Here is a 17,740-nt window from a genome sequence, read left to right as displayed (position 1 = left end):
CATGGCTTATGGAGGAAGAAATCTGTTCCACTTTCCTATGGAAATAAAAGGAAATAAACAAGAATAAGAGCTATAAAGAAAATAGAAGAAAACCCAGAGGGGTATGTATATACATGTATATGCTTGTACATGCATGTGCAGTGTGACCTAAGTATAAGTAGAAGTAGCAAGACATACCTGAAATTTTGCATGTTTATGAGACAGAAAAAAGATACCAGCAATCCTTCCATCATGTAAAACAATTTTTGGCGTCCTTTTCACACTCAATTGGCAGGATGGTAGTACCTCCCTGGGTGGGTGGGTGTCTACCAACCTACTACCTAGGAAATTATAAACTACTTACTTGTATAAAATTAAATATTGTTTATTAATGTATTATTGTAAGTGCATTTATTAAAATCTGTCTTTTTATTTCAGACTCGGTACCTGAATAATAATCCCCTTGCTTTAGTCTCTATTATACGTGAGTGCCTCAAAACAGAACTTCATCTGGTTCAGCAACATGAAAATGTAAGTATTCTTTTATTCTTTGTATAAATCCATGATAAAAACCTCTGATCTTATTAACCCTTTGAGTGTCGAGAACCCTGCTCACAAATTTGCTCGTAGTGTCGAAGAATTTAAAAAAAAAAATTATCATGATAATCTTTTTCCAAAGGTAATGAAACCAAAAGTTCAAAATTTGATGGAAAACTTATGGAATTACGCTCTTGTGAAGTTAGTGGTCTCTCTGATATTTATGCATCAGTGATTTTGCCTACTTTGAGCCTTATTTTGGGCCAATTCCTTTGTTTCACTTGCCCAAACTCATAGCTGTTTCACTAGAACTTCTTTTATTCTATTGATTTAGTACAAGAAACTGCCCATTTACCCATTTCAACTACACAAAAAAGCAATCAGAAATTACTAAATTAGCCAGTTTCACACAAAATTCAAGAAAGCCAAATATCAGAATAGGGGCAGGAATGAACAGTGCAGACATTCCTGGCACTTAACTCTTTGACTGTCGGTATCGTATAAATACATTTTATGAGCCAGTGTTTTTGACGTATTAATACGCCAAAATTCTAGCGGCTTCAAATCAAGTGGGAGAAAGCTGGTAGGTCCACATGTGAGAGAATGGGTCTGTGTGGTCATTGTGCACAGTATAAAAAAATCCAGCAGCACACAGTGCATAATGAAAAATAAACTCTGACCATGTTTTTAGATTAAAGCACTGACTTTGAGGTGTGTTTTCCTATAGTATTTATGGTTGTGTTCTCGTTTTCTTGGTCTGGTTTGATAGAATTGAAGACTTATTAGAGAAATAGAAATGATTTTGATTGGTTTCACAAAGAAAAGGACCTAGAAATTGAGCTCAAATTAGAGGAAATGTTCGAGTAAGTAAGTATCCAACTAGCCATTCTAATATATAGCCACAAATAGGTTGACATTATTTATACAATTATTACAGTAATGCATAACAGTAAATCTTCTATTTTTTGTGTGAATAAAAATTCAAAATAGAAAGCAAGAATAATTTGAGAGGGGCCTGGAGACGTGACTAATGAACAGAAAAAATGTTACTTTAGTGCCAGGAGTGTCTACATTGTTTATTCTGGACCTTGTTTTGAAATTGGCATCTTTTGAAATTTGTGTGAAATTGGTCAAAATGCCAATTTTTAACCACTTCATTTGGTAGTTGAAATTGGTAAATGGACGGTTCCTTGTATTCATTCAATAAAACAAATGGAGCTCTAGTGAAATAGCTATGATTTTAGTGGACTGGAACATTGGAATTGGCCGAAAATAGGACTCAAAGTGGACGAAATCGCCGATGCGTAAGTATTGCCGAGGCCACTAACTTCGTGAGAGCACAATTCTGTAAGTTTTCCATCAAATCTCATACTTTTGGTGCCATTATCATTAGGAAAGGATTCTCTAACATTTCATAAGGATAATATAATTTTTTTTTAAATTTTCGACTCTGAGAGCAAGTTCAGGATCAGGGGTCTCAACTCTGAAAGGGTTAAAAACAATAAAAAGTAAAATACACACACAGTACACCCATTACTTACCTTAAAATATTTGTAGCCTTAATGTAGGGTGAGAGGTGAGTCGTATTTATTTGTAGGAAGTCAGGTGTATGGTAGCCAGCCAGGCCAGCACATCCCTCTCCACCCACACGTAATGTATTATGATATTTAAAGTGCTCCAGAGTGATAAAATACATATACAGTACATTCATTAACCCTTTGAGGGTTAGTCACATAAAAGTACGTCATTGCAGCTAGGGTTGGTCACGTACTTGTACGCTTAAATTCTAGTGCCTTCAGATCTCGCGAAAGAAAGCTGGCAGGCCTACATATGAAAGAATGGGTCTGTGTGGCCAGTGTGCACAGTAAAAAAAATCCTGAAGCACGCTGTGCATAATGAGAAAGAAAAACTTTGACTGTGTTTTTGGTTTAAAACAGCGACTTTCGAGTGAATTTATGTATGGTATTTATGGGTGTATTCTCATTTCCTTCATTGCATTTGATAGAATGGAAGATATATTACAGAAGTAGAGATGATTTTGATTGGTTTCACGATGACAAGTACCTTGAAATTGAGCTCAAAGTAGCGAAAATGATAAATTTTTGCCGATATTCAAGAGTAAACAAATCAAGCCACGCGTCCAATACATGTCAACTGGTGAGTCTAATATTCTTTCATAAGTGCGCTGATATCATTTATACCATTTTTACAATGATGCAGTAGTATACATAACAGAAAACTTTCTATTGTCTGTGAGAATAAAAATTCAAAATGGAAAGCAAAAGTAATGTAAGAGGGGCCTAGAGACATGACTGATGAACAGATAAAATGTTATTTTAGTGCCATGAATGTCTGTCTTGTTTATTCTGAGCCCTATTTTGAAATTGGCATCTTCTGAAATTTGTGTGAAATTGCCCAAATTGCCAATTTCTGACTACTTTATTGGGTAGTTGAAATCGGTAAATGGGCGAATTCTTGTACTCAATTGATGGAACTAATAGAGTTCTAGGGAAATAACTATGATTTTAGTCAACTGCAACATTGGAATTGGCCGAAAATAGGGCCCAAATTTGGCAAAATCGCTGACTTTGAGACCGTTAACTTCACAAGAGCATAATTCCGTAAGTTTTTTTTTTATCAAATTTCTTACTTTTGGTGTCATTATGATCAGAAAAAGATTATCATTTTATAAGAATTTTTTTTTTTTTAAAGATTTTTTGACCCTGAGAACGAGTTTGGGAGAGGCCCTCTTGACCCTCAAAGGGTTAATTACCTTAAAATATTTGTAGTCTTAATGTAGGGTGAGAGATGAATAAATGAGCTCAAATGAATAAACAAGAGAGAGAAAGAATGAGAGGACAGAGAAGCAATGTGAACGAAGAGACTAACGCATCCGGTTTTGGTTCATACACATTTGTATTATACCATAATACAAACACTTTACATTGTGTACAAATTGTTTACACATTGATACAGTAGAATAAATAAAGAGGAACACTCCCATTCTCATGTAACACCATTTTTAGAAGAAATGTGTTAAATTGGCCAAATTGCCAATTTCTGACCACTTTATTGGGTAGTTGAAATCGGTAAATGCGCTGTTTCTTGTACTCAATCGATAGAACAAATGGAGTTGTAAAGAAATAGCTGTGAGTTTGGTTGATTGGAAGAATGGAATTGGCCGAAAATAGGCTTAGAGTGGGTGAAATCGCCAGTGCATGTATATTGCCAAGATTGCTAACTTCAAATTTTGTACTTTTGGTGTCATTACCATTGGGAAAAAATTCTCTTATTATTTGATAAGAACTTTTTTTTTTTTTTTTTTTTTTTTCAAATATTTTGTGACAGAGAGAGACTTCAGGATTTGAGGTCTCAAAAGTCAAAGGGTTAAATAACATTTTCTCGTTCATTAGTCACGTCTCCAGGCCCCTCTTACATTATGCTTGATTTTCATTTAGAATTTTTATTAACACAAAAAATTTATGATTTACTGTTATTCAGGCTACTGCATAATGATAATAATTGCATAAATAATATTAGTGCATTCCTGAATGCACATTAGACCCATCAGTTGATGTGTATTGAACACGTAACATAATTTGTTTACTCTTGAACGTTGTCAAAATTGAACATGTCTGCTACTTTGAGCTTAATTTCAAGCTACTTTTAGTCAGTAAACCATTCAAAATCTCCTCTATTTCTGTAGTATATCTTTCCATTCTATCAAATGAAACCAAAAAGTGAGAATGCAACCATAAATACCATACAAAAATACACCACAGAGTTATTATTTTAAACCAAAAACACGGTCACAGTTTTTTTTTTCTCGTGCACTGCTTGCTACAGGTTTTTTTTTTATACTGAGCACATTGACCTTGCAGGCCCATTCTCTCGTATGTAGGCCTACCAGCTTTCTCCCACAAGATTTGAAGCCGCTAGAATTTTGGCGTTGTTTTACAGGACCGTTACTGGCTTCAAAGCCGTAATTGTACGGGACTGACACCGAAGTGGTTAAAAATTGTTTTGCTTTCACTGAAAAAATATTGCATTTTTTAGTCTGGAACAGAACAAACTTCATTTTTGACTTGTATCTTAGTTATATGCATTGAGGTGGTGTAACTAAAGTATAAGAATTTACAGACAGTTAAGGAATATAACATTTATGTGAGGTTTAATGTTTTTAACAATATAAGTAAAAATTTTGGCAGATAGGGAATTTTTACTGTTTTCTGGCAACAAGTTCCAAATTTTTGGGACTTTCATTGACGTAGTCTTTGAACAGGTTGTCATATACAGTGGAACCTCTGGCCGTGAACCCTTCTGAACACAAACAAATCGGTTCACAACCAAAAAATTTGCCAAACTTTTGCATCTGGTCATGAACACATAATCGGGTGCCGAACAAACACAGCTGCGTCAATTTTCACATTCCGTGCCATTTTTTTGCACGCATCAATTGTCCCCACTTCCTGTTGTTTGTGTACACCTAAATCTGTTATTTAAGGCGTTTTTCTCTATTGACCCTTTCTGGGTCCAGAGGCCAAATCTTAACCCTTTGACTGTCGCAAGCCCCTTTCTGAAACTGTCATTCTTTGTTGCAAAATTTTTGGGAAAAAAATTATTTTTTCTTATGAAATGATAGAGAATCTTTTCTCGATGGTAATGACACCAAATGTACAAAATTTGGTCGAAAACTCACGGAATTAGGCTCCCGCGAAGTTATTGGTCTTGGCGACATATACGCATCGGCGATTTAGCCAACTTTCAGCCCTGTTCTTGGCCAATTCCGTTGTTCCAGTTGACCAAACTCATAGCTATTTCTTTAGAACTCAGTTTTTTCTATCAGTTGAGTACAAGAAGCTGCCCATTTACTGATTTGAACTTCCCAATAAAGTGGTCAGAAATTGGCAATTTGGCCAATTTCATGCAAATTAAAAAAGATGCCAGTTTCAAAATAGTCCAAAATAAACAATGTAGACATTCTTGGCACTATAATAACATATCCTTTGTTCATTAGTCACGTCTCTAGGCCCCTCTTATATTACTATTGCTTTCTATTTTGATTTTTTTTATTCATACAAAAAAATACAAATTTTACTGTTAGGCAGACTACTGCATTTTGTAAAAATGGTATAAATAATATCATTGCACTAGTGAAAGAATATTAGACTCCCCAGTTGACGTGTATTGGACGTGTGGTATGATTTGCTTACTCCTGAACATTGATAAAAATCGAACATTTCCGCTACTTTGAGCTCAATTTCAAGGTCATTTTCATCGTGAAACTAATCAAAATCATCTCTATATCTGTAATATGTTTTCCATTTTATCTCGTGAGACCATGAAAACAAGACTACAACGATAAATACTATACAAAAATACATTTCAAAGTCGGCGTTTTAATCCAGTTTTTTTTCTCATTACGCACTGCATGCTGCAGGATTTCTTTTATGTGGTGCACACTAACCACACAGACCCATTCTCTCACATGTGGACCTACCAGCTTTCTCCTGCTTGATTTGAAGCTGCTAGAATTTACGTGTATAAATACGTCCGAAACAGTGGCGCGTAAGACGTATATATACGACCAAAACAGTCAGAGTTAAGAAATTTAAAAAAAAAATTTTGTTATTTTTTCTTGAGAAATGGTAGAGAATCTTTTTCTGAAGGTAATAAAGCAAAAAGTACAAAATGTGATGGAAAATTTATGAAATTACGCTCTTGTGAATTTTGATGTGTCAGCGATATTTATGCATCAGTGATTTTGCCAACTTTGACTCCCATTTTAGGCAAATTATATCATTCCAATCAACCAGATTCTTAGCTATTTTGCTAGTATTACTTCTATTGCATTGATTGAGCACAAGAAATCACCCAGTCAACTGTTTCAGCTACCAAATAAAATGATCGGAATTTGGTAATTTGGCCAATTTAACACTAAGTTCAAAATATTCCAATTTCAAAATAGTCCAGAATAAACAATGCAGGCATTCCTGGCACTAAACTAACATTTCCTCTGTTCATTAGTTATGTTTTCAGGCTTTACAAATGAATTACATTTTGATTTTTAATTCACATAATGAATGTTTATTCAAACCAAAAAATAGAAGATTTACTGTCATGCAATATTGTAATAATTGTATAAATAATATCACCACATTTGTGAATGTATGTATATTAGTCCCACCATCTGATGCGTATTAGATGTATGACATCATTTGTTTACTATTGAACATAGGCAAAAATTGAACATTTTTGCTACTTTGAGCTCAGTTTCAAACCATTTTCTGTACTAAAACCAATCTAAATCATCTTTATTTCTGTAATATATCATCCATTCTATCAAATGAGAACAAGAAATTGCAAATACAACTATAAAAAAAAATTGAAAAACACCCCCAAGTTGCTGTTTTAATTCAATTTTTTTTTCTCCCATTATGCACTGTGTGCTGCAAGATTTGTATTATGTGGTGCACACTTACCACATAGATGTATTCTCTTGTATCTAGGCCCAAATTTACCGCTCACAGCTTATCTGAGTGAACCGAGCTCATGGCTTAGAACTACGGTTTGGACCCTGGCTTCAAAGCCGTAGAAATATGTGATGGACTTTAAAAGGCTTAAACTATGCATTATTTTATATAATTAAGGATTTTTCAAACTTTGATTATTTTTTCTGTGCTTAAAACTCTTAAAAAAAAAAAAAATGTTTACAGCGAACGGGTTGTAGGAGTCTAGAACGGACATGTGCAGTGTAAGTGTTCTCTGTTGTTCAAAGTTTTCTCAGTGTTATTCAAGGTTTTTTCATTTAGTTTACTATTAATCTGTGCATTCTGTGGTATAATTAACTTTTTGTGCTTAAAAATCTTGAAAAAAAAAATTTTTTACTTACAGTTCGTAGGGGTCTGGAACAGATTAATCGTATTTATGTGCAATCCAGTAGGGAAGTTAGGTTCGGGTTACGACCAAATCAGGTTGCGACCAGAATTTTGGAACGAATTATGGTCGTGACCAATGGTTCCACCGTATATGGAATGTCAAGGACATACTTGTTCCATGTATTGTGTCCCTGTGTTCTGTTGCAGCTCTCCAGATATGTGTGGTAAAAGGGCACAGGTGCAGCTGTGACAATTTTTATTGGCAATGTTTCGCTTCTTGTTATCTTTGTCAAGCCATAATGGCTTGTCAGAGCTCCTGTAGAGTTATACTTGCTCTTTATTACTCTCTCATTTATTCTTACCTCGCCTGTGGCATTTGTGCATGGGGCTAAACCACAGCAAATCACCTTAAACCTTTAATAACCCAACAAAAAGCTGCAGTGCGATTGATTACTATCTTCTGCACTAGACAGCATACTCCACTGCTTTTCAAGAGTCTTAACTAACTTAGTATACAAAACATCCTAACTTATTATTGTGCTTACTACATACACAGAACACTACACTCAAATATAAACCCTCATCTCAAACTCCTCCTTGATAACTATAACAGAACACACAGCCATAATACAAGACACAAATCAGTCTTCGGTGTCCCACGTGTCCATCTCGCCCTATGCAAAAATGCTATGCACGTAAAGGGCCCGATGATCTGGAATTCATTACCAGAAAATACTAAAGGACCCCTGCCTGCAAATCAGTTTAACCCTTTCACTGTTGAGAGCCCTGATCACAAACTTGCTCTCAGTGTCGAAAAATATTAAAAAAAAGAAAAATGATTTTTTCGTACCAAAATCTTAAGAATATTTTTCTGAGTGTTTTAAAAGAAAAACAAAATTTTGTGATTAGTACTTACCGAGATATAGAGGCGTGAAGTTGACAGAAAATGAACTGCTTATGGCAACACTGGCGACTGCCGCTCACTCGGTGATACAGTGGAACCCTGAGTTTCGGCTGCCCTATCGGCAGCTTCGAGTTTAGACCGCTTTTTTCGGCTAAATTTTGTTCCAAGTTTCGCACTGTGCCCTGTGTTTTGGCCTGTGTACCAGACCTGTCTGCCTGCCAGCACCTGTGCGCCTGCCTGCTCAGGTGTCATGAGTCAGTCTGGCTGCTTGTTTATCCTTGAGTGAACATTACCCTGTGAGCTCTTCCAAACATTTCACAATATAAATTCACTGTGTTTTGTGCTTGTCGTTTGAGTGCGACTGCTACATAATTAACCGTGTGCCCAAAGAAACTTCGAAAAGGCAGCCCTTTAGTAAAGAAAGTGAGACACACCATAGAAGTGAAGAAATTGTGCAAAAATAGAAGGCAGTGTGCCGCATTGGTGGAGGCAGTGGTTGAGACAGTGGTTGAGACAGTGGTTGAGGCAGTGGTTGAAGCAGTGGTTGAGGCTGTGGTTGAGGCTGTGGTTGAGGCAGTGGTGGAGGCAATTGCTGAGGCAGTGGTTGAGGGGGATTCTCATTCCAAACAGTAATAAGTCCTCCCTCCCTCCTCCTCAATATCTTCCAGACGCCAACAAGAGTCCTCAATAAAGGCACAGTGGACCCCCGAGTTTTGTGATTAATCCGTTCAGAGAGTCTGCTGAATGGCGAAGCAAACGATTGGCGAAACCATTTTCCCCATAAGAATTAATGGAAATCCAATTCATTTCAGACACCCAAATATTATTTTTTTATTTTTTTTATTATCACACTGGCCGATTCCCACCAAGGCAGGGTGGCCCGAAAAAGAAAAACTTTCACCATCATTCACTCCATCACTGTCTTGCCAGAAGGGTGCTTTACACTACAGTTTTTAAACTGCAACATTAACACCCTTCCTTCAGAGTGCAGGCACTGTACTTCCCATCTCCAGGACTCAAGTCCGGCTTGCCGGTTTCCCTGAACCCCTTCATAAATGTTACTTGGCTCACACTCCAACAGCACGTCAGGTATTAAAAACCATTTGTCTCCATTCACTCCTATCAAACACGCTCACGCATGCCTGCTGGAAGTCCAAGCCCCTCACACACAAAACCTCCTTTACCACCTCCCTCCAACCTTTCCTAGGCCGATGTATATATACGACCAAAACAGTCAAAGGGTTAAAGACCACAACAAGACAAAGATCACGACAGCCAGGAGGATGACGAGGTGGGTACCGAGAACTTTCAAAACAAGGGAAATAATACTGATGGTGACATCCTTCAAATCACTAGCACTCCCTCACTTAGAATATTGCTCAGTGCTGACTGCCCCGTTCAAAGCAGGAGAAATACCATAGCTGGAACAAATACAGAGATTGTTTACAGCTCGCATTGAGCCAGTAAAGCACCTAAATTACTGGGAATGCCTTCAAGTCTTGAACTTGTACTCATTGAAGTGGAGGAGAGAGAGGTGCATGATAATATATACAGTAGACTCTCAGTTAACACCTGCATCGGATAATGCCAAAATCGGATAATGGCTTGCTTTGGTGTAAAAAAATTGGCTCGGATGACACCTAAACACTCTGTTAGAAGCTTTTGTCCCGAACGTGTTGGCACAGCACCCTTAGCGGGCCTGGCCACTCACTCTGTGCACCAGCCAGTGTGCCATTGTTTACAAAGCTGAAAAATTAAAACCCCAACAAGTGTTCAATTGTGATGAAACAGGCCTGTTTAGGAAGAAAATGCCAAACAGTACCTACATTACTCAGGAGGAAAAGGCACTCCCAGGACACAAGCCAGAAAAGGATTTGTTACCTGAAGTCTTTATAGAAGGGGATTTCCCTTCCAAACAATAGAACACCTTCATCCTCTGCCTTCCTCCCATCTCATCATTCATCAACAAGTCCACAATAAAGGTAAGTGTGATGTTATTATTGTTTTATTCTTCATGTATCATTGTTTTCTGTGTTGGGAAATGTATATTTCATGTAAAAAAATTATTTTGTTTAATACTTTTGGGTGTCTGGAGCAGATTAATTGGATTTCCATTATTTCTTATGGTGAAAACTAATTCGCTTAAAGGCTAAATTGGTTAGAGCCTAGCTCTCTGGAATGGATTAAAGGCATTAACTGAGGGTCCACTGTACCTGGAAACTACTTGAGGGCCTGGTCCAAAATCTGCACACTGCCATAACAACTTACTGGAGTGAGAGATATGGGAGGAATTGTAAAATAAACCCATTGAGGAGCAGGGGTGCAATGGGGACAATAAGGGTACACTGGATCAACATCCTGGGTTCCAGACTATTCAATATCATACCAGAAGATATCAGAAACACGGCTGCAACAAATGTAGAAGCCTTCAAGAGGAAACTGGACAGGTATCTTCATCAGGTGCCAGATGAACCAGGCTGTGATGGATATGTGGGGCAGCGGGCCCCCAGCAGCAACAGCCTGGTTGACCAGGCAAGCACCAGACGAGCCTGGCCCACGGCTGGGTTCAGAGAGGAGAGAAACTCTCGAAACTCTTCAAAGGTAAGCTTGAAATTTAGCTCAAAATAGTGGAAATATTCAGTTTTTGCCAATATTCCAGAGGACAGATAAGGCCCTTCCGTCCCCTATGACCCCTAGTCTGTTTTATAGGTTTTTAATAGGTCTGACTCAATTATTAGGATGCTGTAAACCACAACCAATATTTCCTAGTTAAATTTTATTATCTGAGAAGTGTAGTAAATCTTCTATTTTTGTGTGAATAAGAATTCAAAATGGAAGGCAAGTACATGTAAGTGTAATATAGGAGTGGCCTGGGGACCCCACTAATAAACAGAGGAAATTGTTTTAGTGCTAGGAATGTCTACATTGTTTATTATAAACTATTTTTAAAATGATATTTTTTAAATTTTGTGTAAAGTTGGCCAAATAACTGACTAATGTGCAGTTTATGGGGTAGTTGAAATAGTTGAATAGGTGGTTTCTTGTGGTCAGTTGATAGCTAAGAATTTTGCTGAAAAGAACAACGGAATAGACACAAAATAGAACTCAGAGTGGGCAGAATTGCCAGTGAGTAAATTATACCAAGATCCCTAACTTTGTGCCTGTGTAATTCTGCAAGTTTTCTATCAACTTTTGTACTTTTGATGTTATTGCCTTCAGAAAAAGATTCTCTAACATTTCAGAAAAATTAGAAAAAAAAAATGTGGACACTGAGAGCAGTAATTATTTTGGGGGTCTGGACAGTGAAAGGTTAATATATGATCTCTGGAAGGTGCTTGGAATGCATACAGTAGGGCCCCGCTTTACAGCGTTTCGCTTTGCGGCGTTCCGCTAATATGGTCATTTAAAATTATGACCCAAACTCGCTATACGGTTCCCCCACCTGACTTTCTAATACAGTCACCACGCCCCACCTGGTTTGTTTACATTCTCTGTGAGATCCAAGCACTAAGTCTCTTTTTTTTTTTTTCAACAAGTCGGCCGTCTCCCACCGAGGCAGGGTGACCCAAAAAAGAAAGAAAATCCCCAAAAAGAAAATGCTTTCATCATCATTCAACACTTTCACCACACTCACACATAATCACTGTTTTTGCAGAGGTGCTCAGAATACAACAGTTTAGAAGCATATACGTATAAAGATACACAACATATCCCTCCAAACTGCCAATATCCCAAACCCCTCCTTTAAAGTGCAGGCATTGTACTTCCCATTTCCAGGACTCAAGTCCGACTATATGAAAATAACCGGTTTCCCTGAATCCCTTCACTAAATATTACCCTGCTCACACTCCAACAGATCGTCAGGTCCCAAGTACCATTCGTCTCCATTCACTCCTATCTAACACGCTCACGCACGCTTGCTGGAAGTCCAAGCCCCTTGCCCACAAAACCTCCTTTACCCCCTCTCTCCAACCCTTTCGAGGACGACCCCTACCTCGCCTTCCTTCCCCTATAGATTTATATGCTTTCCATGTCATTCTACTTTGATCCATTCTCTCTAAATGACCAAACCACCTCAACAACCCCTCTTCTGCCCTCTGACTAATACTTTTATTAACTCCACACCTTTTCCTAATTTCCACACTCCGAATTTTCTGCATAATATTTACACCACACATTGCCCTTAGACAGGACATCTCCACTGCCTCCAACCGTCTCCTCGCTGCTGCATTTACCACCCAAGCTTCACACCCATATAAGAGTGTTGGTACTACTATACTTTCATACATTCCCTTCTTTGCCTCCATAGATAACGTTTTTTGACTCCACATATACCTCAATGCACCACTCACCTTTTTTCCCTCATCAATTCTATGATTAACCTCATCCTTCATAAATCCATCCGCCGACACGTCAACTCCCAAGTATCTGAAAACATTCACTTCTTCCATACTCCTCCTCCCCAATTTGATATCCAATTTTTCTTTATCTAAATCATTTGATACCCTCATCACCTTACTCTTTTCTATGTTCACTTTCAACTTTCTACCTTTACACACATTCCCAAACTCATCCACTAACCTTTGCAATTTTTCTTTAGAATCTCCCATAAGCACAGTATCATCAGCAAAAAGTAACTGTGTTAATTCCCATTTTGAATTTGATTCCCCATAATTTAATCCCACCCCTCTCCCGAACACCCTAGCATTTACTTCTTTTACAACCCCATCTATAAATATATTAAACAACCATGGTGACATTACACATCCCTGTCTAAGACCTACTTTTACCGGGAAGTAGTCTCCCTCTCTTCTACACACCCTAACCTGAGCCTCACTATCCTCATAAAAACTCTTTACAGCATTTAGTAACTTACCACCTATTCCATATACTTGCAACATCTGCCACATTGCTCCCCTATCCACTCTATCATATGCCTTTTCTAAATCCATAAATGCAATAAAAACTTCCCTACCTTTATCTAAATACTGTTCACATATATGCTTCAATGTAAACACTTGATCTACACATCCCCTACCCACTCTGAAACCTCCTTGCTCATCCGCAATCCTACATTCTGTCTTACCTCTAATTCTTTCAATTATAACCCTACCGTACACTTTTCCTGGTATACTCAATAAACTTATTCCTCTATAATTTTTACAATCTCTTTTGTCCCCTTTCCCTTTATATAAAGGGACTATACATGCTCTCCGCCAATCCCTAGGTACCTTCCCCTCTTTCATACATTTATTAAACAAAAGTACCAACCACTCCAACACTATATCCCCCCCTGCTTTTAACATTTCTGTCATGATCCCATCAGTTCCAGCTGCTTTACCCCCTTTCATTCTACGTAATGCCTCACGTACCTCCCCCACACTTACATTCTGCTCTTCTTCACTCCTAAAAGATGGTATACCTCCTCCCTGACCAGTGCATGAAATTACCACCTCCCTTTCTTCCTCAACATTTAAAAGTTCCTCAAAATATTCTCGCCATCTACCTAATACCTCCCTCTCCCCATCTACTAACTCCCCTACTCTGTTTTTAACTGACAAATCCATACTTTCCCTAGGCTTTCTTAACTTGTTTAACTCACTCCAAAATTTTTTCTTATTTTCATTAAAATTTCTTGACAGTGCCTCTCCCACTCTATCATCTGCTCTCCTTTTGCACTCTCTCACCACTCTCTTCACCTTTCTTTTACTCTCCATATACTCTGCTTTTCTTATAACACTTCTGCTTTGTAAAAACCTCTCATAAGCTAACTTTTTCTCTTTTATCACACCCTTTACTTCATCATTCCACCAATCACTCCTCTTTCCACCTGCCCCCACCCTCCTATAACCACAAACTTCTGCCCCACATTCTAATACTGCATTTTTACAACTATTCCAACCTTCTTCAACCCCCCCCCCCCCCCCACTACTCATCTTTGCACTAGCCCACCTTTCTGCCAACAGTCGCTTATATCTCCCCCGAACTTCCTCCTCCCTTAGTTTATACACTTTCACCTCCCTCTTACTTGTTGTTGCCACCTTCCTCTTTTCCCATCTACCTCTTACTCTAACTGTAGCTACAACTAAATAATGATCCGATATATCAGTTGCCCCTCTATAAACATGTACATCCTGGAGCCTACCCATCAACCTTTTATCCACCAATACATAATCTAACAAACTACTTTCATTACGTGCTACATCATACCTTGTATATTTATTTATCCTCTTTTTCATAAAATATGTATTACTTATTACCAAATCTCTTTCTACACATAGCTCAATTAAAGGCTCCCCATTTACATTTACCCCTGGCACCCCAAATTTACCTACTACTCCCTCCATAACATTTTTACCCACTTTAGCATTGAAATCCCCAACCACCATTACTCTCACACTTGATTCAAAACTCCCCACGCATTCACTCAACATTTCCCAAAATCTCTCTCTCTCCTCTACACTTCTTTCTTCTCCAGGTGCATACACGCTTACTATAACCCACTTTTCACATCCAATCTTTATTTTACTCCACATAATCCTTGAATTAATACATTTATAGTCCCTCTTTTCCTGCCATAGCTTATCCTTCAACATTATTGCTACTCCTTCTTTAGCTCTAACTCTATTTGAAACCCCTGACCTAATCCCATTTATTCCTCTCCATTGAAACTCTCCCACCCCCTTCAGCTTTGTTTCACTTAAAGCCAGGACATCCAGCTTCTTCTCATTCATAACATCCACAATCATCTCTTTCTTATCATTTGCACAACATCCACGCACATTCAGACTTCCCACTTTGACAATTTTCTTCTTCTTATTCTTTTTAGTAATCTTTACAGGAAAAGGGGTTACTAGCCCATTGTTCCCGGCATTTTAGTTGACTTTTACAACACGCATGGCTTACGGAGGAAAGATTCTTATTCCACTTCCCCATGGATATAAAAGGAAAAGTAATAAGACCAAGAACTATTAAGATAAAATCAAAGAAAACTCAGATGAGTGTGTATAAATAAACGTGTACATGTATGTGTAGTGTGACCTAAGTGTAAGTAGAAGTAGCAAGACATACCTGTAATCTTGCATATTTATGAGACAGACAAAAGACACCAGCAATCCTACCATCATGTAAAACAATTACAGGCTTTTGTTTTACATTCACTTGGCAGGACGGTAGTACCTCCCTGGGCGGTTGTTGTCTACCAACCTACTACCTTCCATTCTCTCCACATGTCCGAACCACCTCAACAACCCTTCCTCAGCCCTCTGGACAACAGTTTTGGTAATCCCCGCACCTCCTCCTAACTTCCAAACTACGAATTCTCTGCATTATATTCACACCACACATTGCCCTCAGACATGACATCTCCACTGCCTCCAGCCTTCTCCTCGCTGCAACATTCATCACCCACGCTTCACACCCATATAAGAGCGTTGGTAAAACTATACTCTCATACATTCCCCTCTTTGCCTCCAAGGACAAAGTTCTTTGTCTCCACAGACTCCTAAGTGCACCACTCACTCTTTTTCCCTCATCAATTCTATGATTCACCTCATCTTTCATAGACCCATCCGCTGACACGTCCACTCCCAAATATCTGAATACGTTCACCTCCTCCATACTCTCTCCCTCCAATCTGATATTCAATCTTTCATCACCTAATCTTTTTGTTATCCTCATAACCTTACTCTTTCCTGTATTCACCTTTAATTTCCTTCTTTTGCACACCCTACCAAATTCATCCACCAATCTCTGCAACTTCTCTTCAGAATCTCCCAAGAGCACAGTGTCATCAGCAAAGAGCAGCTGTGACAACTCCCACTTTGTGTGTGATTCTTTATCTTTTAACTCCACGCCTCTTGCCAAGACCCTCGCATTTACTTCTCTTACAACCCCATCTATAAATATATTAAACAACCACGGTGACATCACACATCCTTGTCTAAGGCCTACTTTTACTGGGAAAAAATTTCCCTCTTTCCTACATACTCTAACTTGAGCCTCACTATCCTCGTAAAAACTCTTCACTGCTTTCAGTAACCTACCTCCTACACCATACACTTGCAACATCTGCCACATTGCCCCCCTATCCACCCTGTCATACGCCTTTTCCAAATCCATAAACTTTCACAATGACATAGAAAGTTTATTCTTTTTGGAGACAGGTTGACTACCATACATACCACACTTGATGTTAAGACTGTAAATATTTTAAGGTAAGTAATGAGTGCACTGTGTGTGTATTGTACTTTTTTATTGTTTTTTGATGCTTAGTTCTATTGCTAACTTAATGTATGTTAGTGTAAAGTTGTTATCTAGTATTTGTATGCATTTATAAGGGGGAAAAAAGGGTGTTCCACTTTACGGCGATTTCCGCTTTACGGCAGTAGCCTGGAACCTAACCTGCCGTATAAGTGGGGCCCTACTGTACCTATTTTTCCAAATAAATTCATAACAGATTTACGCCTATCCAATTTACTTACGTTTTCCATGGATTAATTCCCTAGGGTTAGCCTAGGTAATTTTCATTATGTATTATAGTTTAACTGATGTGTACCTAACCTAAATAAACTTATTGCTTCTCATTTCTTCCTTTCCCTTTGTTATTGTCTCTCCCCCACCCTGGCCCTCCTGTTGCTTTCCTTCTGTCTTACTATCTCCTCATACTAAGGTGACTGCCAGGGCAATATATTGGGTGCCTGTCCAATATATTCTAGCTGAGGTTACTCACAGTATCTTCTATTACTATACTTTGTTAAACTGTTGGCTCCTCCATACTGTTTTAACAACTAGGTCTGTATACAGAAACTGAAATCAAACCAGTAGTAATTAACGCTAATAATTACTAGGTGTGGGTTTATTTATTTTTTTATTTCTAAATTTATGTTCCCTTAGAACAGTAGTTTCAACATTTGTGAATTTTGAAAATCCATATTAGGCAATCAAATTTTTTTATTAATGTGACAAGAAATCATTAAAAAATGTGATTAGAAAGACATAAATATTTCAAAATGGAAAAATAACAGAAAAGAGATATCAAAGCTTTTCTGTTTGGTTACACAAATTTCAGATGAAGTATTTTCTCTAAAGAAGTGCATAAATTGTTCAAATACAGTACTTCTGTTCTTATTTCACTCCTTGACTGTCAAAACCCCAAATCCTGAGGTGTCTCCTGGTGTCGAAAAATTAAAAAAAAAAAAATTCTTATGAAATGAATCTTTTCCTGATGGTAATGACGCCAAAAGAACGAAATTTGATGAAAAACTTATGGAATTACACTCTCGCGAAGTTAGCAACTTCGGCAATATTTACGAATCGGCTATTTCGCCCATTTTGAGCCCTATTTTCAGCTAATTCCAGTGTTCCAGTTGATGAAACTCATAGGTATTTCTTTAGAACTCCATTTGTTCTATCGATTGAGTACAAAAAACTGCTCATATAC

At 37.9% G+C, this 17,740-nt stretch overlaps 1 protein-coding gene across 1 annotated transcript in view; it reads left to right on the top strand.

Annotated features, from left to right (window-relative positions):
* Stat92E (Signal transducer and transcription activator Stat92E) overlaps nt 1-17,740 on the top strand; it is a gene marked incomplete in the record, with an annotated part of 406,006 nt that overhangs the window by 91,425 nt on the left and 296,841 nt on the right. The window contains 1 exon segment of the mRNA XM_070091941.1: nt 418-510. Within this exon segment, the coding sequence (XP_069948042.1) occupies nt 418-510 (93 nt within the window).

The sequence above is a fragment of the Cherax quadricarinatus genome, chromosome 37, assembly GCF_038502225.1.
Source record: "Cherax quadricarinatus isolate ZL_2023a chromosome 37, ASM3850222v1, whole genome shotgun sequence".
Classification (NCBI taxonomy): domain Eukaryota; kingdom Metazoa; phylum Arthropoda; class Malacostraca; order Decapoda; family Parastacidae; genus Cherax; species Cherax quadricarinatus.
Note: the sequence above shows the minus strand (reverse complement) of the source record. Positions and strands in the feature narration are given on the sequence as shown.